The sequence below is a fragment of the Aphelocoma coerulescens genome, chromosome 4 (genome assembly GCF_041296385.1).
Source record: "Aphelocoma coerulescens isolate FSJ_1873_10779 chromosome 4, UR_Acoe_1.0, whole genome shotgun sequence".
Classification (NCBI taxonomy): Eukaryota; Metazoa; Chordata; class Aves; order Passeriformes; family Corvidae; genus Aphelocoma; species Aphelocoma coerulescens.
The window spans coordinates 64252558-64277691 of record NC_091017.1 but is presented as its reverse complement, the minus strand read 5'-3'; the positions used below and the strand labels follow the sequence as shown (position 1 = coordinate 64277691).

Sequence of the window (25134 nt, the reverse complement as noted above, 5' to 3'; positions counted from 1 at the left end):
CCATACATTATTATTAATGAAATACTTAGCATTTTTCTTATATGTGATAAAGCACTGAATATATATTGAATCACAAACTGTAATAAATATCTTCAGGACTACGAGAAGAGAGTGAGAGAGAGGGATGTGATTGACAGCAAAAATTACCTAGATGCACACAGAGCAGTTGTTGCCAACTATCTACAGAAGGTAAGATGCTAAATATATGGACCCACCATATTCCTGTAGGCTGTATGTTGCTTCTGTACTTGGATACTTTATTTCCATGAATACTAAAACCTGATTCATCTCTAAATATGACCTACAGTCATCTTTAAAGTTCCAAGTTAGGCTTGAAACTGGTGTAACTGAACAAATGGAGGTCTGTGTTATATAATGCTATTGAGAAAGATGCAATATACAAACGGACCAGCCATTCTGGATATTTCTGTCAGTTCTGTAAATTCTTCTTTGCTCCGGTGTCCCAGAGATTTGTACTGTTGAGTCCCAGGAATTCAGTGATTTCTCTCTCCTCCCTGTTTTCCTTGTTGTAGGCTGTGATGCTAAGAACTTAATTATCTCCATGAAAGCAGCCTGAATCACTTCTAAAAATCATTTAATGTAATACACAGTGTCTTGTCCTGCAGCCTGAGGCAGAGGGCATATTTTCCATCACATTTACCTTCATTGTGGTATTAGAGTAACATCTTCCCCTTACATCGATTTAATTTATTCTTCTAGTTTTCATTACATTAAGATGACATTCTCTTTAATCCTTAGGGAAAAAGAAGGAAAACATTCATCATCTAACCGAGAAAAGTTTGCAATTTCAGACTGGCAGAGAAGCAAGTGCAAAACATGGCTACCAGTTTCTTATCAGTTGTGTAAATATCAAAAAATGTATCAAATTCTAGCCTGCCAGCAAAACATGAAGTAGGATGATAAGGTTGAATTAAAGTAGGACAAAACAAATTGTTGGTTAGAAAGAATACTTCATGAAAGAACCATAGAGAAAAAAATGTTTAAATCTTCCAGGCAAGTGCCAAAGTCCAGATTCAGTATGATAGTATAAAAAAATTATTTTTGACAAAGCTGTCATATCTTTGTCAGCCCCGTATGTTTTGCATGGCATTGAACATATGGGTTTTGTAGCACACTGAGTGGTAGTGAAGTAGTACAGAATAGCATACATTATAGTACCTTTGTTTGCCTCTTTTCATAGATTAAATACAAGTAGCCTTTGTAAAACAGGTTTTCACTTTTATAAATTGTCAGATGGGCTAGAAAATTAGATTGCTCATATCAGAACTGACATTCGGTTCACTCTGAAATGTGATCTTTGTATGTGTATCGCTTCTGCTGTTGTACTAGCACAGAGTATAAAGGCATTACTAGCATTAGTGGTAGGAAAAAAGGACAAAGGCAATATTCTTTCAGTCTGCTTCCACACAGTTGTTGGGAGAAGAGGGAAGATTTTCATCTTTGTGCTTCACTCTACAACCTCAGCAAAGAAATGAAAGGAATTAAGAATTTTAAACATTTATTTGGAATCACAGTATTTTTAATACAGGCTTCATCAGTTCTGTAGTCCAGAGAATTTCTTTTGATCCGCATAACCAGTACCATATAGATTTCTCTACAACCTTTTTGCAACTTCATTTAGATACTGAAAAGAGATATCTGTTAGTATCATTTATTGTTGTAATTGTTTCTGATGGTAGGTTGTAAGCAGATGAAGACATAATTTTTTGATTGTATGTTTTCATATATTCTTCTATGAATCTAGCCAGTATGTTTCTAGAGAAGCATTATATTGGTAAAATGAGCTGCTTTTACATTCTAAAGAAATGGCTGGTGGAAAGGAATTTTTTCTTCAACTGTGACCCTCTTAAAATTGGGAAAAATGAAGAATTTGTATGTGGATGTTCTGTTTGTGTTTAACAGACAGAATGCAAATATTGGCAGTGGTTTGGATTAGAAATGCACTTTTGTCTCTTCTCCCTCCCCATTCACAGGTTCGAGAATCAGTAATCAACCGTTTCCTCATAGCAAAACACCATTTTGTTCTCTCTGACCTTGTCAATGAAGAGGAGATTCCAAGCCTGGGGTAAGAGAGCTATCCTTATTTTTTGCAAATAAAAAAATTAATGTAAAACCACTGGCTTTTTTTATTTCTCTTTTGCAGAGTGTGTTGATGTGACTAACTGGTGTGATTTTGTGTTTAGTATAATAGATAAACTTCCAGTCACTGTGTATACCTGTGCCAGTACAATGTATTGATAAACAAAGTGTGTAAAAACTTTTTTAAGAAAAAGTCTGCTTTTGACAGAAATAAAGTGACAGTGTGTAAATAAGATTTGACAGGATATAATGCATTTATGATGAGCTGATCATTGTCCAGCTGGTGCCAGATTGAATATTTTCAATTATCAGGCAAATTATCAACTATCATTAGTACTGGTTCTGTAGGTGATGCCTACTTACAGCCAGTGCTTATACCCTGCAAATAATGTGCAGTAGAGTTTCAACTGTCATTTTCTTTATTTTACTTCCCATGTACTTCTGGTGCTGATGCTGAATGTTGTCATATGCTTTTTATGCTCAAAAAAGATACCGAGTTTGGAAATTACTGCTTTTTTCTTCTAAGATTATTGTTTCATTTATTACTTGAGCACTTTCTTTGGATTTTTGTTTCAATCCCATACCTGTCGATTTTTACATGTATCAGTCATCACAACATAGATGTCTCTGCTCATTTAAAATCTGTGTAAGTAAACAAGTTGTGGAAGTTATTTTTTTCTTTCATGTAGAAGTTGCTTCTGTTCACTATAAACAAAGCACCCTTATAATACAGTCAAAGTGTTTTTCAACCAGCTGTATAAATCTAAACAGTCCCATCTGCTGGAGATAGAGAGACTTGCTCTCTTACAAAAGACTTAGTTTTAGTTGATGTTTTCACATCACAGTAGAGAAAAATCTGAACAGGACTACAATTAGCTTTTTGTTTAAAATAAGATGCTTCATTTGTATTTTCTCATGATGAATCCTAATTCGTATTGGATTCTATTTGCAAAGTTTTATGGTTACTGAATTCCAAATAAACAGTGGTTTGTTTAATATTCACTTAGTGAGATATTTCAGTAACTCATGATTTTGTGTTATTTTAAAAGTAATTACTGAGGGGGATTTATTATATATAAGGAAGAAATGCCATTGGCTATCAGGTTTTAAATGTGATTTTTGAATGTCTGCAGTTGATATCAATGATGTAAACAAAACACACATCTGCATAAACAAAACATACATCTTCATTTTCTTGTTTTCCTATTTGTTTTCTTTTTTCCTTTGGTTCTGCTTTGCCTTGGGTTATAAGTTCTGAGGGTCCTGGGTATGTTGTGGTGTATTGATTCTGCTTCCTTTCTGTAGCCTGTTGTTCAGTGTACATAGCTGTGTAGTTAGATGCTTTGCCTCTTCCGTACAGAGGCTATCGTAATCTCCTAGATCCCTTGTTTACAGCACTGTAGTTTAGATCTATCTTGAAGCTGTGTAATTGTCTTGTTTGCATCTTACACAGTTTTGGGGAAAAACCACCCAAAATAGCCAAACTTTTTTGCACATTGAAGTTATAATTCCTGAAATATAAGACAGAACTGGATTGTGCAGTGCTAAACAATTGCAACATTTTGACATTTCAGAGAGTTTTGTTTGGCACTAGCAGGAGCAAATATTTCCTTTTTATGTTAGTGCATAATTTTCATGTGTCACAGTAACACTAGAATGCTGGATTCTATGCAAAACTGACTAAATATCTGGTTTATGATTATTAGCATTTTGGGACTCAGCCTCTTTAAACTGGCAGAGCCAAAACGACCGTTAAGGCCAAGAAGAAAAGAAAGGAAGAAGGTCACAGCACAGAATTTATCAGATGGAGACATCAAACTGTTAGTGAACATCATTAGAGCCTATGATATTCCAGTGAGAAAACCAGTGATGAGGTATGTTTAAATGCTTGTTTCCAGTACAGATTCATTTTCTGTCTTCTGCTGTTTTGAGGACGGATGAAGGAACGGATGTTGCAATGCAGCCATGTGCATTGTTTTGATTCTTGTGATAAAAACATACGTATATACATGTATCTTTTTATTAATGATGATAAAGAACTGATATTTTGTGAGTTTGTAGATTAATATAATAGTTTTTCAGTAGCTGTGAAATTCAAGACATGTTTTACCAGAAACTGTCTGAAAGATAAGTTACAGCTTTGACAGCATTGTAACTCTGGTAATATCAGATGAATTATACCTTCAGCAAGCCTCTTGATAAAACGCAGGGAAATTTTATTTCATAGTATCTTAATTAAATACCAAAACCAAATATTAAAAAATCTGGTTCTTCACTGTGGGATGTTATATTTTCCTCCTGAGTTTAGCATGTTGGTCTTCTTCTCGATGAACTATTTAAGTTAATAGTCGGAGCCTAATGTGGCTCTAATTTTAAAGGTGGCCTTTACATTCAGGCACGTTAAGACAGTGCCTGCACTGCGTGATGGTGGGTCATGTAGAGACACTGAACAGTCTGTTTCAGTTCCAGAAGCAATGTATTAGTGCAGTGTTCTCTCTCTCTCCCCTCAAATGAATACACCTAGCATTTAATTCAGAGGTATTTCCTAGCTGGCCAGTTACAGAATTTAGCATCATCAGCTGTTCTATCTCTTACTGTATTACAGGTTCTGTTGCTCCTGTTAATAAGTTGATACTGAGAAAAGCAATTCACTGACAGGAAAAAGAAGATTAAAAATTCAAGCTGCTTCTACATGAATAGTTACTCTTTTATAATCTGTAATGTGATGTTATCACAAAAAAAGTTATTTGGATGTACTATAAAAATAAATGTTTTAACATTTATTTTCTTTTACTTCACACATGGGTCGGCAAAACTGTAGTATTGATATGGATTCTTTTTTGCCATAGAGGCTGTGCCTGAATACCATAAGATCTACACTGTTCACAAATTCTGCAGGGATTCAGCTACTTGAACTTAAAAACCTGTAGCTCAAAGAGATTGTGTAGGGTAGGCAAAGACAAAGTCTGCAGTTGATAAGCTCTTCAGAAAAGAGAGCCTGCGGGCACAAAGTACTCTTCTACAACGAGGCTTGTAAGAAGTATACACTCAGTAGCCCTTTCTGGCATTTTATTTGTGTTATTTGATCAAATAAATATCTTCCAAAGCTTAAAATTGTAACAAAACCATTGGGAGTATTTCCAGAATTCTGTATGGCTATTAGAGAATGTGAGGGATTCATATTTTGTAATGAATTTTCTGTCTTCCTGGTTGTTGTCTGTTTCCTCTTGCAGCAAACTTCAACAGCCATCGAAATCTTCAAGGTCCTTTAATGAGATGTTTGCAGCCTCTCCATCAGCTCAAAGCCCACCTAATAACCCAGATTGGGCATTCAACCAGGTATATTACAAAATTAACATTTTCTGTGAAGCTGTGAGCATTCCTCTTTTCCACAGACAGTAGCATTCACCCTCAGAAACATACCTTATTGGCAAGGTTGCCTTGCCCACTCCTTGATCTCCAAAAAGAGAGTAAAGCTGCAAAAGGTTCAGAGAAGGTGATGTCAGATACATGGAACAGCTACTGCCCAGTGAAAAATAGTGGGGCTTTCAGCCAGAACACCTGTAACTGCAAGTGGAGGAGGAGGAATATGGTAGAAAGGCACAAAATCATGAATCATGTAGACACTGGATAGGGATTGACTACTTCCTGGCACTACAAGTACAAATGTGAGTGATGGGCAAAGGATGCTGGTAGGAGTTAGATTCAAAACCAAGCTTCAAAAGAAGGTTGTGGTTCTTCATTCAGCAGCTGGTTGGTGCCCAGAGAAGTTGCTTACATGTATTGTGGATGAAAGAGGTTTGTTTGTGCTGAAGTGGGTATTAAACAAGTATTTGGAAGAGTGATCCATTGGGAGTTACTTTATATAAAAATCATTACAGACTTAGAAAAGTCTTTCACCTGAAAATGTTTGAAGTCTGGGAGAGTAATAGGAGGAAATATCAGCTATGCTTGCTCAGTTCTTACTCTTCTGTATATGTTGGCTGCTGGCTGTTTTCACTTTGGGTCCAGTACACTCCTAGTCTAAACCAGCACAGCCATTCTTATGGCTGACACTAAAACTACAATTGCTTGCTATTTAGAACTAAATTCAGCATCCTTCTGAATGAAGATGAAAGACCTTCAGGGTTTTTTCCTCGTTTTCTTATGATTTTCCTTCAGAATTACAGCTTTTTGAAATGTAGAAAAGGTTCTGGCATATGCATTTGAATGTTAATGAAAGCATTTTTAATCACATTAGGGGTTTGTTTTGTCTAAATGAAGTTGCTTATCTGTCATAGGAGCCAGTTTCAGGGACAGCCAGGATTGTAGCTGTAGGCTTCTTGGATTACAGATAAGAGGATACAAGTGCGCTTTTTTCCACTGGTGGCTGGATCACATGTTCTGTTTCAGTTACTTTCCTTGATTAGATAGCCTGTAGCTTTTTCATTCTCAGGAGAAAATGTGGTTTTGCCAGTGCATATAAATACGTCAAGTATTCTGAGTACACATAAACTTTTGGAAATGGTAGTGTATAAAGTATTTTTAAAAGCTTCATAAATGCTTAGAAGCCCATGAAATGCAATATTTAAGGTGTATAAAGTTATATCTGGGCTGGACCAGCCTGATCACCAAAAATTATATTTTTCTAAATACATTAAATGTGTAATTTAATGTGCTCTTATGAATTTCCACAGAGGTCTGTTTCCTTTGTTTCGATACCTGTTTATAGGTTTTGGTCCGTCCTTTTGTAGAAGTTTCTTTTCAGCGAACAGTCTGCCGGACAACAACAGCAGAGGGTCCAAGCCCCAGCTGGAATGAGGAACTTGAGCTTCCATTTAGGTATGGCAAAATGAAACCAAATTATTTCTGATTAATAATAACTTAATTTGAGGATGCAAATTTATCCACATTTTCCTGTACTGTTCAAATCACTTTTTTGATTTATTTAACCTCTTCAGAGCTCCTGATGGTGACTACAGCACCCACAGTTTGCAGTCAGTAAAAGATGAAGTCTTCATTAATGTTTTTGATGAAGTACTTCATGATGCTGTAGAGGTGAGTTCATAATTGAAGGACACTGTACATTACAGAATATTGTGAGCTTTTTGAAGTTGACAGAACAAGACTTTTCCATGTAATAACTTTCCCCCTCTTGTCCTTCTCTTTTCTCTCTTTTGTCATACCTTATGATTTTATATCTAGTCAATACTGCAAGGTTGTAGAGGGAGAAATTTTTACAGTGCTAACCTTTGTACAAATTCAGCTTGTACCACGTAAAATGCTGCTAGAGTTGAACACATGTATGTAGTATGCTTTACTGATATTTAATGAAATTGGAGATCCTAAAATTGAGAGGCATCATGAATTGTAATCTGAATTCTGTTCTTAACCTTAATCAGAACTTTTTACTTCATTCCATATGAGTGATCCAGTTCTTGTATTTTTTACTAACTATTTTGTTACACTTTGTCTCATCTTTTTTTACAAGCTCTTTGGTGAAATAATAAAAAAACCCCAAAGCATCTATTGGTTGTATGCATTAATTGATTCGAATGAGACAAAAATTGCAAGTACTAGTAACAAGAAATTTTTGTAAGCTCTCAGTGTGGGCATAACTCCTTCCCCTGTTGAATCCAATCAAAGCTTTCCTAGTCAATTCAGCATAGACAAAAATAGCAGCACTCAAAAATCTTGAAAACATAACCCAAAAATAAATAATGCACACACTTCACTGAGAACAGAATTCTGTCCTCAAAACTGAAATGATACTTGATGAAGCAGAAGGAAGAAAGCTACACTCTTGAAATTTGGATGTCATTCTAGAGATTTTTTATTAAGTTCTAGGCTGATCATACAAGATTTGGAAATCTCTGATAGGCAGTACACATGAAAACAGTTTTTCCATTTCACAGGGTTTAGTTAGATTTTCATACCATTTTAACTTCAAAAAGCTTTACTAAAGACAAGTAAAATACTGCATTAGAAGACCAGAGCTTCATTTACTTTGTCTGAGAAGACTCTTGTGGACTCCTTGTCAGACTTTTTAAGTTCTCCATCACAGGTTATAGAGGACTTGAACCCTAAAGTGCAAGCACATTGTATCATGGAATGTGATGTGCTTATGTTTTCAGCATCTGGTGTGCCTGAAAGGTGTGCAGAATAATTCTGCTGCACTAATAATGGAACTGACACTTACAGAAAAATTTTAATACAGAATTTTTATTAATGCCTTGATTAAATTGTTGATTGAATTGAAGGAAGTGAAGCTGTCTTACAAAGTGTTATGTTGGGCAACTTTTTAATAGGATGATCGTGAAAGAGGAAGTGAAATCCACACTCGTATTGAGAGACACTGGCTGGGATGTGTTAAGATTCCATTTACTACCATATATTTTCAAGCAAGGGTAAGTGATTTTACCTGAAGTAAAATACAGAACTGAGAATGGAAAAGGGCTGGAAATGGAATGTCAGATTTAATTATATTCTTTGTAATTGTTAGTTTATTTTTATGGAATTGTTTGAAGATGTCTTTGAAACCACTGGGATTTTTTTTGACAGATTTGGTGAGTATTTGCCAGTAAATTCAAGGTTTTGAAGGGAGAAGGGATAAACAAAATGTACTCAACAGTGACAATGCAGCCTGGCTTCCTTCAGTAGCGAGGTTAAAAGCACAGATTTTTAAGACGCAGTGGCTTTTGAGGTCTCTAGTACTGCACAACTCTGATAGATGAACTAGGAATAGAATCAACTAGGTAGGTGAGGAAATCTGACCAAACTTTTTTTCTTTTTTTTCACACTTCTCATGAATCACCAGATTTTCACCTTTGCCTCTCCCAATCCCTTCTTTCTTCTATTTTTAGGACTTTTAAAGGGAAGCTTTCTTCAAGAAATAGCAACAGTTAGTCATGGGAGTAATAGTAAAACATGCCCTTCTTCACAGAGGAAAGACTTTTTTTGTCCAGCCACTCATCCTGGACTTAGTATAAGGAAACTAATTCTTTCCATTGATAGTCCTATTCCATTGTAGTAGTGCTGTAGGACTTCCTCTGCGTGGCAGGTGCTTTTATGTGTAGATCAAATCATCTTCTCACAAAAGTCAGAATTTTCATGAAGTAAGAAACTGAGACATCAGTTGCATTCCTAACAACATATTCATTTGCTCTTTTCTGGCTGTATGGGGCACTTCTCAGAACCTTAAGGACTTCAAGACACTGTGAGCCTCCCAGATTCTTTGGGTGGAGGGTAAATCTAGAGGAGTCTCATTTAAGTGCAGTGCTTGGTGATAAAAGTGGTTTTCTTGGGCTGTCTGCAAGGCATAACAGAACGTAATTGTCGTGGGATTCAGGAAAGCATGGGATTCTTTTCATTGCTGAGGAATTTTGGACAGTGTATGTCTAACCAGGCTTCGTCCACTTGTTTCTGCTAGATCATTAATAATATGCTCTCTTCAGCTTGGGAGGTTAATCAGTTACTTTATCTCTTTGAGGGTTGTGGTTCCCCATATAATGAAGCTTACACTGATTTTAAAGAAGGTGTAAGTAGTAAGTCTGACCTTCTTTTCATGAGTCCTTGGCCATCCTGTGCAGACAATGTCACATAATGTGACCACCATTGCTATAGGTCAACAAACAAGAAACAACAAGATCTGATGCTCATTTTCAGGGAATTGTTCCATGTTGAATGAACGAAATTCACCTGAGAAGTGTGTCTTCTCACATGAGACATTTAATGGGCAGACTTAACATTTTAACAGACTGCTTACCAATACGTATTGAAGGACACAACCACCATCCACAATCCATCTCTAAGGATTTCCCATACTGATGTCAGCCTCTGTTCTTCATACTTCTTCTTGGTCTTTCTGTTACAGAACTAGAGTAGCTCCAGAATTCCTGTCAGCTACACTTCTGACTCCTTTGAGGAGGTGTTGGAGTTTGTGATTGCCTAAGCATAGTGTGAGTGCTTGTATAGATCTTCCCAGCAGTAGAGATTCATTGCATTTGAACAGGATTTCATATGGAATTTGAAAAAGCCTGATCAGCACAGTGGTTATATCAAGGTGCATCTAGCAATTAAACTTCAGTAGCAAATGAAGCATTTTATCATCCTGTTCTAATATACTGCAGCAGAAATTTTGAGTGATGTATTTAGTTTTCTCCTCATCAAAACTTAATTTTGTTCTTAAATGTTTGATGAGCCATGCCAGTGAGTCATCTGTTCATTTTCCACATCCACTGAAGATACCCTTTCTGGTGCCCAAGCAAGTGTGCAGCCTGCCCTCTCTTGTCTCACCCAGCCCTTCAGAAAGACCTTATTCTATTTGTGGTGGCAGGGGGAGCTGCAAAGGGCTGGTGAGTCTGTCAGGGTACTTCTGTGGGGAAGCTGGAAAAATGGGCCCACTTCCAGTTCCACCCAAGAAGCATCAGTAGGTTCTGCATGGAAGGGGGTTCCATCTCTGAGATGCTGGAAATCATTCCCATGTCACTCATAGGCAAAGACCCCTTGGTCTACTACTGCCTTGAGAAGCATAGTCCTGCAACCTGTATTTTGCCAATTTTTCATTTTTCCAGGTAAATAGAGCTATGTAGAGTTTGCTGTTTGAAAGAAAAATAGTGAAAGGCTGGCACTCTTTTCTTTCTCTGTGAACGAGTGTATATGATTTCCATTTTATTAATTACTAGTGTTCATAATATGCAAGAGAGGCTGAAATCAAGTTGTGATTAATATATTTAACAATATGATATCTCGCGTTTTCCCCACAGTTAATCAACATAAATATAATATTCTCTCATTTTATTATTTTGTAGCTTAAAATAACAATCAAAAGAAGAAAATATGTGTACACAAGTAGCAAATTTATGTGAGAGGGAACTTTTGCTTTTAATGAGAAATATTTCTCTGTATCTGTTGTAGATTGATGGTACATTTAAGGTCAATATTCCTCCAGTCCTCCTTGGCTACAGCAAAGAAAAGAACCTGGGAATGGAGAGAGGTTATGATTCTGTGCGAAATCTGAGCGAGGGCTCATATATAACACTGTTTATTACCACTGAACCACAGCTCATCCCTGGAGAGTCTGTCAGAGAGAAGGTAACTAATCAGTAATTCATCATACTCTTGCTCATTGTTTCCAGTGGTGCAGTTCTTGAGATGCATATTAATAGGTCTCCTTAGAGTACCAAAGCAGATGAATGCAAGTACAGGACCTTCATACAAATTCAGAGTGGTTTATTTCAGATTTTTTATCTCAGTTCAATTTAATTAGATGCACCATTAAGTGAGATGTGCACTTAATGCATGAGAAATAACTTTGTTCAGGTATCTAATTTTAGTCTTAAGAGAAAGCAAATTTGCATTCATATCTGTGAGCAGGTAGTTTTTTCCTGTACTTTTGTAAACAGCAAAGCATTCATGTGAGTATTTGTGAACAGTGAACAAAAAGGAGGTGGCAGGTGCAAAGAGTATTTTCTTGCTTCTGTGTTTATACTGTTCAAATGAGCATTTATTATTTATGGCTTCACGCATGCCTCCAGATCTTGAAGATAATTTCTAAACAGCAGCTGCTATTTTTTTCAGTTTCATTAGTAAACCAGAAGTGCCATAGACTAACAACAATAGTTGTTACAATTCTTTGCTGCAGCTCTCCAGATGCAACACATGCACTTATTATAGAAAGCGTTTGCCGTAAAATGAAAATAACTAACTAAATAATTTGCCATCCTTTCTTCCTATTCCTGGCCTGCAGATAATTTGAAATGCTTGTGCAGTGTTTTAGGATGCTAAGCATAATTTTACTTTAATTTTATTTATCTTTTTTGTTTCTTTACTTATTTTTCCTCTCTTTTCTGCTGTCCTTCCTGAACCTCTATATAGATGAATGAAATGCTTAAGAAGGTACAATATTAACAAATCAGTTGAGATATTCGTGTTGTTCCCAGTTTAAGATTTAGCTTGGGGCTGTGCCATTCAGCAACCTTTTTGCAGTTTGTGTTACTTGACTGTGACATAGTAATTGTTTATTTGCCACTAATATTTGCAGTAAATTGCTGTATTTAAATTTACAATGTGCCAGAGGCTGTACTTTTCTGCTGTTAATTGTGGTTGAGAAGAATCACCACTGTGTGCCTTCTCTGCTATCTTGGAGGTCTAGCTGCAGGCCAGTGCCCAGCTGTTCCACCTCAGGTTAGTTTGAGAAGAGTAACAAATGACAAAAGTGGCTTATTTTAAACAAAAATATTACGAAGGATGAACTTTAATTGTCTGCACCACTAGAAGTACACAAGAAATTCTAAGTAGATAATTTTGACCAATCCTAATACCTTTAAAAGATGACATCTTAGGTAACATGACAAAATAATTGTCATTGTTATATAATTAATATGTGCTTTTGAGTCCTACACTTGCTTCTGAAAAATCTCATTTAAAAATGTGGAAATTTTAGACACCTCTGAATTATAAGGATTCATCTGAAAATCACTTGAACCTTCTCTGCAAATATTTTGGCACTGAGCAGAGTTGTTGCAATATTATTTATATAATAATCACTGGGATTTTATGCATGATGTCAGTTGTGGTTTTAATGGAGTGCTATGGGAATAGCACATAGGATTAGTACCTAACCATAATTGTTTCCTTTGACTTAATATGTGGTGTTACATCCTTATCCCCATAGTGTTACTTGGCCATAACTTTCATTGGCTTTAATAAAGCCAGCTTATACATATAGATCATTATGGGCATTCATAAGTAAATGCAAATTACATGATTTTCCATTGCCTTGACCTTTCTTATATGTCTGTAAGTAAAACTTTTTACTACAAGGCAAGTTAAAAATGCTATTAGGAAAGAATTTAACACTCTTTTTATTGTCCTGTAAGTGGTGAAATATGGCCAAATATAGTAAAGACTTAAGTCCAAACTATAAATAAAACTGCTTTTGTATAAATTCTACTGTCTTTTGAAGTTTGATACCCAAGAAGATGAGAAACTGCTCCAGGCAGCAGAAAAATATGAAGCTGAATGTACATCAAAGTTTCCAAGCCGCCAGTGCCTAACAACTGTAATTGACCTTGATGGGAAAACAGTTTTTATTACCAGATATATCAAACCTCTGAATCCACCACAGGAGCTTCTTGATGCTGTCCCAAACAGATCTCAAACAGCAGCAGTAAGTACTGAGAAAAGCTTGTAAAGTCTCTGGGATACAGCTTTCAAGATGTTTTGTTTGTTTGCCTGTGCATGTGCACATAAGCAAATCCCAGCTTTGTGTCTCTCCTGTACAGCTACACCTTTGCAAAGGAAGAACTACAGTACAAAATAGAGTGACTATATGTAATACACGGTAAATCCAACTGTAACGATACTGTAAAATATTATTTGTCTTCTCAGGGGAAAAAAGTAAATATATTAATGAGTACTGTCCTTTAAAAGACAAAGAATTATGCCAAACCTCAATGGCAGTAAATCATATCAGTCTTTGATACAAGTTCTAAAATGAACTAATGTTACAATCCAGTTTAAACCCAGAAAAGCAAAGCAAGCGAAGTCTCTGTGCATAAACTGGAAAGAACTTAGAAGGTTCAAAAGATTCCCAGAAATGAGATTAAAACCAAACAAGGTTAGATGTTGATGCCAAAAAATGGATGTATTTTATTTAATAGTAAAAGAGGCAAAGAGAAGGGAAAAGAAAGAGAGAAAGAAATGGAAAAAAGAAGTGTGCATGGGGGTGGGGGAACAGGGAGAGGTGACAGGGGTTAGGTGGAAGCAGATCACCCATCCGAGGGTCCCAATGATGTCTCGTTGCCCCCCTCCATCTGCTCTGCTGGTGCTGAGGGTCCCCCGTCGCTGCCGTGGCCACACGGCCACCGGCTCCGCCACGCCGCCACACGCCACCACACCACAGGCCAAGGAGTGCAGAATCTCATGGATTAATGTACACTTTGGGCCAGGGGGAGCAGCCACGTGCCTCCTCTTGCAGGGGCTGGCTTGACACACTGTCCCTTGCAGCACTGAGGGTCTGTTGCATCGTCTCTGGTGCTTCACCCCCCCAGTGAGGACCCCTCAGCTGGGCTCCCCTGCACAGGGGAGGATGGGCAGTCACTGCACCTCTGACCAGAGGCTTTTCCCAGATACCCAAAGCCTCTCCTCCCCCCACCCTTTGGTGGAGGGTCTGTGTGACCTGGCACCTGGTAGCCCTGGGGCTGTGGTCTCCACCTTGGAGGTGTTAAGCCTGTGCTTTGTGAATGTCCCCAGCCCCTGTTACTTTATCTTACCTTCATCAGTGAGCAGTGTAAGGCCTCAGTCAGGGTGTGGTAGTCTTCTTCGCAGCTTTTGTAATACAGTTTTAAAAGTCCTTCAAGAAAATGTTTAAGTCCTAAACTATAATATTTCAGTCTCTGACAGCTAACTGCTACTGTAATGAGGTTATTCAGTGTTTTGTTATTGAGTGGAAACAGCAATATTCTTCACATCAAGTATAATAACACCAGAATATTGTGAATTAAAGGATGACTTGCTCTGTTTTGTTTTCTTGCAGGAACTGGTGGCTCGATATGTTGCTTTGATTCCTTTTTTGCCAGATAGTGTGTCATTTGCGGGAATTTGTGATTTATGGAGTACATCAGATGTAAGCAACACATTAAACAGAAGTTCTTTATCCTCTTGAATGTGATGTAACATCCCAGTGGCCACTGTTTTTGGGGGGAGGTTGCAGTAGATTAGCTCTTGAGGTCCCTTCAGACCTAAATTATTCTGTGATTCTGTTATTGTGAGGACTATTTTTCTTTGAGACATTTATTTCAAAGAATAAGGACCAAAGCTTGAAAAAAGTTGCTCATTCTGATCTGAGCCAAAAATTTTATCTTTGATAGGTTGAAAGTAGCTAAGAATACCTTAGGGCTTTAAAGCATCTCCCGTTTTTTCTGTTATAAACCAGTCCATAATGTCATAGTTATGTGCAAGTGAAGGGATGCTGACTGATGGAGACTTTACAACTAGACTTAAAACGGATCATTGTCATTCCAAGGAACTGCAAAAAAGACATTGCATGTAGTGTCAGCAATAATGGGATATTTAGCCTTCTCTGTCACATAAATCCTGTCATTTAGAGAATAATGGCAGACATTGTTGATCACAGTTGAAGTTTTTATCATCTCAGAACTTTCCTGAAAAATTGTCTTTCTAAAAAAGACAAAGACCCTGGTTCTTGTAATAAAATCTCAGGTCTCATGGGTTCTCACACCATTAACTCTTCATCCGGTGTGTTGAAGCAGTGACCAATAAACAGTAAAGATCAGTTGCAAAGATCTGAGAGGACTCCTTGCTTCAGATGTGTTAAGAAACATCATCAAATGTTGTAAGTTGGTAACTGCCTAGAAAGACTTTTTTTTTTTTTTTTTTTTTTTAATGCTTCAATTAGCAATTTCTTTATCTTCTGGCGGGAGATGAGGAAGAACACGCCGTGCTCTTGTGTAATTATTTTCTTGGTATGGGGAAAAAAGCCTGGCTTATCATTGGAAATGCTATTCCTGAGGTAAGAAGATTCTTTCATTTGGCCTATTAACTTTTATTCTGTGAAGTCTTTGGCCCCCAGCAATGGATAGATGTTCATTGCTGGGACGATTTTCCAGGATATTATCTAAACATTGGTGCTGAGAACTGATTCTTTTTAGAGAAGCAAATAAAAAATTGCAAGTATATTTTAGTATATGTCTGGGTTTTTTCCTGCACCTCTGTTTCCATGCTTAAATTGGTAGTAGTTGTCATCATAATACAGTATCAAGTATCTGTAACCCTTGATTTGATTTTGGCTTGTATAAATGGTGCATCCAGGACAAATTGATGGAGACAGTCCCTTCATAGTGGCTCAGTCATGGATACAAGGACTGTGACAGAGTTTGTGTGGGATTTGGTACAGGTTCAGAGATGACAGAAGAGGGCTAGGGGCATGCCAGGGATTGTTAATGGTCACACACATATGCTGATTCTCTCTCTGGCTGATGGCAGACCTGCAGCAATAGCAAAGATACATTGGTTCAGGCTGGACAAGTCCCTCTCCCTCTGCCCACTGTAATGCAGGCAGTGTCTGCTCTGCCTTGGGCTGCTGGGAGCCACTGTGGCAGCAGTTTGTCTCAGACTGGCCCAGAACTGAAACTCTGAGGTTGTTTTGCCCCTTGGGAGATGCCTTTGTTCTCAGAGAAGCACTCAGATTTCCAAGTAACCAATACTGCTCTTTTCAAAAAGGTGGTAACTGTTTATAATGCAAATTTCTATGTACATGTGAAAGTTTTGCTGCAGAGAATTTTGGTAAAAATTTCTGTCCAAGCTGTTTCTTAAGCACATTCTGAGATACTGCAGTGACAGGAACAGGTACTCAGATACGTTCCTTCCCCTCAAAATCTGATGGAGATGCTAGTCATTAATAAAGCATTTTGTAAGGAGGGGATTTATTCCAGGTTATTTCAAGATACCTGAACAATATAGGAGATGACAAGAACACAGAAGAGCAGTTTAGGGATTCCTGGCAGAGAATATAGAGAGCTGGGAAATTCCTCATATGCCTGTGAGGAAGGCTGATGGCTCAGGCACAGAGGGCGCTGCCCAGGTGGAAGTCCTTCAGTTCGGAGATTCCCCATGGATGAGAGCTGTGGCAGTAGCCAAGTAGGACGTGTTGGTACTGAAGCAGCATCTGGTAAACATTCCTGTATGTGGAATTTCACATCTGTTTGTAGCTGAAACAAGACAACTTTCAGAATCTATATGTTAAGAATAGCTCAGAGCTCTGTATGTCTGACATTTCTCTGCCACATTATTATGTGTTGAACTGTAATGAACTTGTAAATTCTTCCAAGCAGTTTGCCCTAAAAACCACTATCAATTTCAGTAGTAAAAATTTAGTATTCCAAAGAATACAAAGCATATTGTCCTTGTAACCAGTTTTCAAACATCTTTCTCATTCTTTATTTTTTTCCTTCCTAGGGACCAACTGCATATGTATTAACTTTGGAACAAAGTCAGTATGTAATTTGGAATCCCAGTACTGGATGTTTTTATGGGCAGTATGATACTTTCTGCCCCTTACAAAATGTGTACTGTCTGATCAGCTGTGATAATGTAAGTGTGCCCAGTCTTGTCACATTTCTATACACGTAAGGGTCAATAACTTGATTTTTTTTAACCTTTGGCATCATTTGTTCATCATTGTAACTATATTTAGGCTATCACTTATTAGCAATATTATTCAATCTTAAGTAGGTTTTTCAGCTACTTTAGATACTTAAAATAAAAGATTTTTTAATCAGCATTTAGGTGGATCAAGAGATCTGTTAATATTTTTCATTACTGAGTTTTACTTACATGCTTCCCAGAGTAGATGGCCTAAGATTACAGCTGCTTAGTTGAGGAGTAGTCATTCCCTAAAGATAATAGTTTGCAGGTGAAATGTGACTGAAAAATAAGAAACAAAGTATAAAGGAGTCACTTAAGCAGCCCATGTGACACTGGGCACAGCCTGAATGGATCAATGTGCACAACACAGAGCTGGCACCTCAGGGCACAAAAACAATGCAGATTTTCTGCCTGGCATCAAGTCCTCCCATTTATTTGCAAATACACAGGTAATAGTAGTGTATGTTCATGATACATTATTCATTGTGTGGCTGTAAACTCTCCGAGATAGTGGGGGGAGAGATTGTAAGAGCTGCGCTGCTCTGGGCAGGTGAAGGAGAGGCCACAGGCTGGGAGCTGAGCCTGTGCTGGGAGGGTCAGAAACCCTGGGAACTGTCCTGCCAGCAGCATTGCCTGACTCGGTTGGAAGCCAGATCTCACATGTTCTGGGGACACAAATAGGGACATGATAATGAGGTAGAAAGATGTGTGGAAGTCTGAAAATGAGGAAACAGAGGGCAAACTTACAATAAGAACCCTAGGGTTTATTTGAATGGAAGCTGGAAGTTGAGTTTAAAAGTTTGCTTCTCAGCTTTTTGGAATGCCACGCATTATGAGTTTTGTTATTTAATTTTCTATGTTCTATTCGAAACACAGATCATGACTTTAGATGAGAATTTAATATTCTAAAGTACTTTATTTTAAAAGTAGTCAGTTCTTTCACTAAAAGCATTTTGAGGAGTGGCAGAGTTGTTTGGTTGGGGTTTTTTTAAGCAGTACTAAACCTACAGTTAAAACTGTAACTCAATTGTTAATTGCTGGAAGAAGCAACTAAGGACTTGAGCACTGACTTGAACTGCAGAGCACAGTATCTTTCAAGGCAACTAATTCCAGTCTCAGTGAGACTGAGCAGGTGTGCTGCACCACAGGCTCACCACCTCACATCCAACTGGGGCAGAGCCAGCTGTCCTGGAAGCATCTACACAGAACCTCAGTTACAAAGGGTCGAACACATTGATTAGCACATTTACATAGTAATTGCTGGTACATTTTGCAGCCTTAGCAATAGTCATTTAAAGGTTGTTTGAACAAGAATTGCTACAGTGCTTGCATGCTCCAGACTAGGCACAGAGGCCAAAATGAATGTCTGTAAAGAAGGGGAGTGCAAGATACGGGTTCCACCTGCTGACAAAATCTGCCCTGGGCTGGGCTTTTGGAAGAATTTAATCAGAATTCAGAAAAGACTCGTGCAGCAGTCCAGGGGGGTGGAAATGCAGCTCAGAACAGGAGAAAGAATTGCTACAGGAGGTTAACATTATATAGTATTTTATTGCTACGTAAGTGGAATGTGTTCTGTAGGTGTGATTATATGCTGACAGCTAAACCAGCTTTGCTTTCCTGTAGATTTGGTTTAATGTGCAAGAATATGATTCCCCAGGAAGGATAAATTTTGATATCAGCAAACCAAAACTTTGGAAGCCTTTCTTTTCAAGAAGTTTGCCATTCCCTGGTCTCCGCAGCATTCAGGTATTGATGGATCTATTGCCAACTCAATTTGAGGGGTTGAGACATCACAGACCTGGTAGAAAGAAGCAGATACTAAGTTCCTTGGACTTTAGTTATTTATGTAATAGCACTGGTTTTTAAAAAAGATTTCCCACTTTCTCCTTTAAAAAAATGAAAACAGGAGTACTGCAAAAAGCTGATTTTATACAGAATTACTGCTTTTGCCCTGTGTCTATGTAAGATCTCAGGACAACAGTGAAGTAAATAGGACATATCTTTAACAAAAATGTACCTAAAGTAGGAGCTTGGTATTATAAAGAAAATGTTGACTTTTATCTCATGGCTAAGAAGGCATTTTTTCAAGCTGTATGAACATCCTAAGTAAAAGGCCATAAATTTCTGTACAGTTATCAAAGGTGTAAGCAGTTGAAATTTACTGGGGGGAAAAAAAAACCCCAGCATTACACACAAATATCTAGTTAAACTTTTATCATGTCTCTATTAAGGAATATATTATTTTAGCATAATTGTAAATTCCTGTGAGTATCATCAAGGCAGAAACTCCTGAAGTTACATTGTTATATGTCTAGAAGAGATTGCATGTTTTAATATTTGTTTTATTTATTGCTAGCCTGAAGAACTAACTTACGAGCATTCGGATAAGGCTGCTGCACTGGAACTACAGAGCAGGTACTTCCACCAACAAGTGTCATCACTGCTGATACCAAAGCATTCCTAGGTAGTCATGCCTAGACCTAAAAACCTGCTCTGAATGCCAGAATGGCCCAAAAAATCAGAAGCTATTGTTTCAGGGCTTTTTTAAATTGTCTTTCCTCAATAGATTGCCAGATAGAAAGAACTAATCAATCATTGCTCTACCATTTCCCAAAAAGCAAAATGGTGTGGGGGGATGAGAGGAGAGGGTGTAACTAAAAGGGGATTGTAAGCCCATGGCCTTCCATGCAGGCACTGACAACACAGACGTTACTACACAGCTGTGTTGGCTTCTCTGCACTTTTAGTGAGCAGTAAGTTTAACTGAAGTTCTCAGAATCTGTACTGTCTGCCAAGGGAGACTGCTCAGATATCCAATACTAGAATTGTAATAACCAGTTTTGTCTCATGGCAGGATTGAAAAAATATTAAAAGATAAAATTATGGAATGGAGACCAATGCGCCCAACACGTTGGAACAGATACTGCACCTCCACCCTCCGTAACTTTTTGCCGCTGCTGGAACAAAACCAAGGAAAAGATGTAGAAGATGACCATCAGGCAGAGCTGCAGAAACAGCTGGGAGATTACAGGGTACACTTGTGAACATAAATGGCTTGTGCATAGAAGCAAGAAGTGAAATCCCTAGGATTTAGTATCACCACTCTATGGTATAGAAGAGTGTCCTAGGCTGGTTATTTCTTCTACTATCAAAATTCACAAGAGATTTTATACCAAAGATAAACCATTGTAATATTTATAGCGTGAAGGAATGATGATCTTGTTGATTTCATTTGTAATGTTGAAGATAAAAAGTTTCTGCTGAACATAAGAATGTAAAGTTAATTGGGTGCAGTGTTGTTTCATTGCTGCACAATAGCCACTACTGCCAATAGAGTGCAGTCTCCCAGCAGCAGCTGCTATGGGGCTGATTGGTGCAGCAGCTCTCAGGGTCAGTAGGAACCTGGTACTGGTGCTGAGTAGTGCTACACACAGTCTACTTCCAGGAACTCACACAATATGCTTTTCTTCAGTCTTCACTCTCTAAAGACAGAAGATAATTGACTGATGTGTTTACTGCAACCACTGATGTGCCTGGTTCATTCTTCCTCGAGGCTGTTGGAAGGGCCTTCTGTTTCCTACATGGAACACCTGTGGCAGTACTGGCAACTCTGGCCAGGCCCAAAATGAGTTGAGGTTTTAATTCTGTTGGGCAGGAGACATTTGCTCAAGTCCCCAGCCAGGAGAATACAGTGATTTAAAACCACCACAAGACAAAAAAGCAATGAAATCTGCTGTGTGTTTATTAATGTAAGTTTATTTTAGCAGATTCTAAAGAACTTCACTTTGAACTTAAACCAAATTAAAGGGGAAAAATGTCAGAAGCTTGCCTGGAGTGTGTGAAAGAGGGAGGTGTTATCAAAATACAAACATAGTTTCTTCTATTGCATCTCCTCAGGATGGCAGTAGAGAAGATAATGTGTTTTACTCAGCATGTAAACTTTTTTAAACTATGTATTTATTCAGGTGCCTTCACCTGTTCTTCTTACATGTTTTTTTTCCTCTTTCTTTTTCCCAGGTCTCTGGATTTCCTATTCATATGCCATATTCTGAAGTGAGACCTTTAATAGAAGCTGTACACAGCACAGGAGTTCACACCATTGATGTTTCCAATGTTGAATTTGCTCTAGCTGTGTATGTTCACGCTTATCCCCAAAATGTTCTCTCTATATGGATTTACGTTGCTTCACTTGTGCGAAATAGGTAGTATAGACCAGTCAGAATCCTGCAAGAATTTTGCTTATATAGGTGTAAATATAAGATTTCTCTCACTGCTGAACTATTCCAAGTACTTAAAAATCAAATGAGAACATGATTTTTAGTAGCTTTATTTGCCCTAAAACTACTGAAGATACTAATTACTGCTAAGGAAGAGACAGACAGCCTAAATTTCCAGTACTAACAGGTGATTTTTATATAGTCTTTTATAGCTCCCTGTGGGACCTCACACTCTTAAAAGCATTACACACGCCCACATGTAAGTGACAGTGCAGAGTAAAATATTTCCTTGGCACCTCTTCAAGAGTGTTTTTAGCTAGTCAGTTTATCTACAGTTCTTCTTCCTCTTCAAACACACTTGTAAATAAAAAAAATTTTCTGTACCTCAGTTTCTGAGTTTTTAATCTATGAATAAATTTCATATACCAAAGAGCCATCAGTAAAGGCCATACTTCAATTTTTAAGAGGCTGCTTCATATCCTACTCTATATTTTATATCTGTATAATGCCAGCACCATTAGAGGTGTAAGAAATTTTCTTAAGAATTTAAAGATGAAAGATTCAATAAATATTTATACCAAACCTTAAGCAGAAGCTCATTCCTTTTATAGAAGAATTTGATTAAATTACCTAGGAGTAAGAAATGCTTGTCTTCAAGTTAGCACACTTGCAAGTAAAAGATTATCAAAAGAATAGTTTACTAAAAATCAAATTCACTTACTAGTATGTAACTAGTTGTGCTATTAATACTGATATAAATACATATCCTTTTCCTGCTGTTATCCTGCTAATCAAACTCTTCCAAATAAAAATGACAGTGGGTTGAGCTTAGGAAGAGCATTCATCAGGACCCTGCACTTGCTTTTGTTGAATTTCAGATGGTTCCTTTCTGCCATCTCTCCAGTCTGCCCAGGTCCTTCTGAAGGGCTGCACAGCACTCAGGGGGATCAGCCCAGAACTCCTCTCAGCTCTGTGTTGTCAGTGAACTTGCTGAGGAGGCATCTGGACCTTCGTCCCAGTCACTTATTAATAAGTTAAATAATAACTGAGCCCAGTATTGAACCCTGGGGGACACCACTAATGACAGGCAGCCTTCTAGGATCTGTTGTTCAGCCATTTCTCAATTCACCTCACTTCCACTCATCCAACCCACACTTCCTGAGTTTGCCCATAAGGATGGTGTGGGATACAGTGTTGAAAGCTTTGCTGAAGTTGGGGTTGACAGTATCCACTGCTCTCCCCTCATCTGGCCAGGTAGTTGTTTCATCATAGAGGGCAAGAGGGTAAGTCGAACAGTGAATCCATGCTGACTATTCCTGATCCCTTTGTCATCCATGCAAATAGAGATGGCCTCCAGTGAGATACTCCATTACCTTTCAGGGATAGGGGTGATGGTGACTGGCCAGTCATTCCCTGAATTCTCCTTGGAAGACCAGGGTGACATTTGCTTTCTTGCAGACCTCAGCCACCTCTCCTGATCTCCATGACCTTTCAAAGATGATCATGAGTGGCTTCACTATAGTGTTGGCCAGCTCTCAGCACTCATGGACTAGTTGAGAGTCAGCGGTTGCTGCCACAGGTTCCCTCCCTTCTACAGAGCCCACTAGAAAGTACAGTCATCACACAATGCTTTGCTGAACACTAATGACATCTCCCCGGTTTAATCTGCAGTGTACCTGCAGCTCATTCCATCCTCAGTTGTGTCTCTACCAGTCTGCACAGAAAATACCACCCAGCAGTGAGTAGAAGCTCCTCTGGCTGCACCTTGCCAGCCTCAGAAAGGAAAGTTCTGGAACATAGATACAAGTGAGCCCACTGCGTACATTGTTACCAACAGCTTCAGCCAGCCTCACAAAAATGGTGATCCATCAACCTTTGGGCACATTCAATGCAGCTTCCCTGAAGACAAGTTGCTGGATCAGTGGTGTCCTTCTGTAGGCTTCAACTGAGTACTGAACATTCTGCTTCTGGCCCACAGTCAGTGTTAACCAGCACCAGCTGACTCCACAGTAAGTCTAAACTCACTGGTGTTTTCTTACTTTACTCTTCAGTTTAGCGTGACCAAGATGGTGCCAAAACTTGCAGTTTATTGTAATCTCCAGCTCTGCCTGCACACCAACTTCCCAGACACCAAGAATCTTGAAAGCTACTATGTCACCATGACTGCTGTTCTAAAGAAATACTACTCAAAAAAATTTATCCAATTAGGAAAACAGGTAAAAATTACTTGCTGTATTGTAAGTCCTAAAAATTAGGCAGGATAGGAGAAAACAAAAACCTGTCTGCCTTCTAGAAAAGCAGCCACCTGCCCTCCTCTGCTAGAGAAAAAAACCAGCCTGCAACTGTGCCACTCAGTGGCCATTGAACTTTACAACTTGCCCTGAGCTATGAGACTCATCCCTCACACAGTGGGCTCTCCCCCATACTACCACACACACTACTCATATACTACTCATCTCTTCCTAGCACACGTTTCACTCATCATAACAGATTCTCTGTTCCCTGCCAGTCTCTACTGTCAGGGAGGAATCTTTTTAACTATTAAAGCAAGGGGGAAAATGCATTGCTGTCTTTCATGTAGTTCAGATTAATGCAACCTGACTTTCTTGGAAGCTGTTTCAAAAATGCAACTTAGCACAGTCATGGGAACCATAAAAACAAACCAAAAGCCCCACACATACTGGACAGTTACAGCTCTGTAATCATGACAACACCCACCTACCCCAACCTCTGCAGCCTTCTGGCATGGCACTTTATACCTTAAAAGCATAGATACTCAACTACTGCATACACTTTTTTATTGGTGGGAATGTTTTATTTGAGTACGTCTTTCAAGCCCAAATACAAAACCAAATGCAAAAGGAAGGTGACAATTTCCCTAATTTTGCAATATAAAGAACGACTTCAGGATGAGAGGAAAGGGGAAGAAACAAGGCTCCTAAAGATGTATAATTGTACCCAAATGCAAACAATACAATTCAAATTCTCTGCAGAGGCTTATATTGTACTTACGGATTCAAAATTAAAAAAAGAAAGTCACCTAACACAAAATAATTCAGTAAAGTATATTTAAGTGCCAAAATTGGAATAAAGTGGCATTAAAAAAAATCTGAAGATTTTCCCATCTTCCCCAAATTATGTAAAATAAAACCCAACACCCTTCAAGCCAAATGAGGTTGTGAGATTGTTACAACACTGTACAGTACACTCATAATTAAGATTTTGAAGTTGTGGGCAGGGTCAGGCTAGTATAACAAGTCTCACTCCAAGGATTGTTAACACAAGATGCGAACTGTAAGTAAAGTGCATGAGAGGAAGCCTGCTCAGCTAAATGAAGTAGACTGAAAGATCAGAAGTCAGCGGTCATTCGCCAGAGCGGCAGCAGGCCCGAAAACCACACTGCAAATTCTGGCATCCACTGGCGGTTTCAGCATGAGGACCTGCACAAAAACAAAAGAAATGTGAAAAGAAGAAAAGGCCACTTACTTAGATTCATAATTCTCATAACCTGGTGATTCAAAAATGTCTCATTTTTTACAATGCACCACACTTCATTCAGCACCGTGAAGTCCGAAATGCTGCCAGTACTATCACGGTGTAAAAACCTCACTTGGAACAGGTATTTTTCAAGAAATTTTTGCTCCATAGCTTAGTCCCATGAAGATAACACA

The 25134-nt window shown here is 38.3% G+C and overlaps 2 protein-coding genes across 6 annotated transcripts in view; one reads left to right on the top strand and one right to left on the bottom strand.

The window, feature by feature from the left end:
• LOC138109949 (complement C1q tumor necrosis factor-related protein 7) overlaps positions 1-24498 on the top strand; it is a 120698-nt gene extending 96200 nt beyond the window's left edge. For all 4 annotated transcript variants that reach the window (XM_069014397.1, XM_069014400.1, XM_069014399.1 and 1 more), the window contains exons 19-34: positions 97-189; positions 1995-2086; positions 3807-3974; positions 5334-5439; positions 6812-6921; positions 7041-7137; positions 8388-8486; positions 10996-11172; positions 13046-13249; positions 14618-14707; positions 15500-15613; positions 17059-17193; positions 18871-18993; positions 19604-19662; positions 20101-20278; positions 21264-24498. In XM_069014397.1, the coding sequence (XP_068870498.1) occupies positions 97-189; positions 1995-2086; positions 3807-3974; positions 5334-5439; positions 6812-6921; positions 7041-7137; positions 8388-8486; positions 10996-11172; positions 13046-13249; positions 14618-14707; positions 15500-15613; positions 17059-17193; positions 18871-18993; positions 19604-19662; positions 20101-20278; positions 21264-21452 (2034 nt within the window). In that variant the 3' untranslated portion in view covers positions 21453-24498. The remainder of the gene's footprint in view (positions 1-96; positions 190-1994; positions 2087-3806; positions 3975-5333; positions 5440-6811; positions 6922-7040; positions 7138-8387; positions 8487-10995; positions 11173-13045; positions 13250-14617; positions 14708-15499; positions 15614-17058; positions 17194-18870; positions 18994-19603; positions 19663-20100; positions 20279-21263) is intronic.
• FBXL5 (F-box and leucine rich repeat protein 5) overlaps positions 24252-25134 on the bottom strand; it is a 33961-nt gene continuing 33078 nt past the window's right edge. For both annotated transcript variants that reach the window (XM_069014406.1, XM_069014407.1), the window contains exon 11: positions 24252-24903. In XM_069014406.1, the coding sequence (XP_068870507.1) occupies positions 24827-24903 (77 nt within the window). In that variant the 3' untranslated portion in view covers positions 24252-24826. The remainder of the gene's footprint in view (positions 24904-25134) is intronic.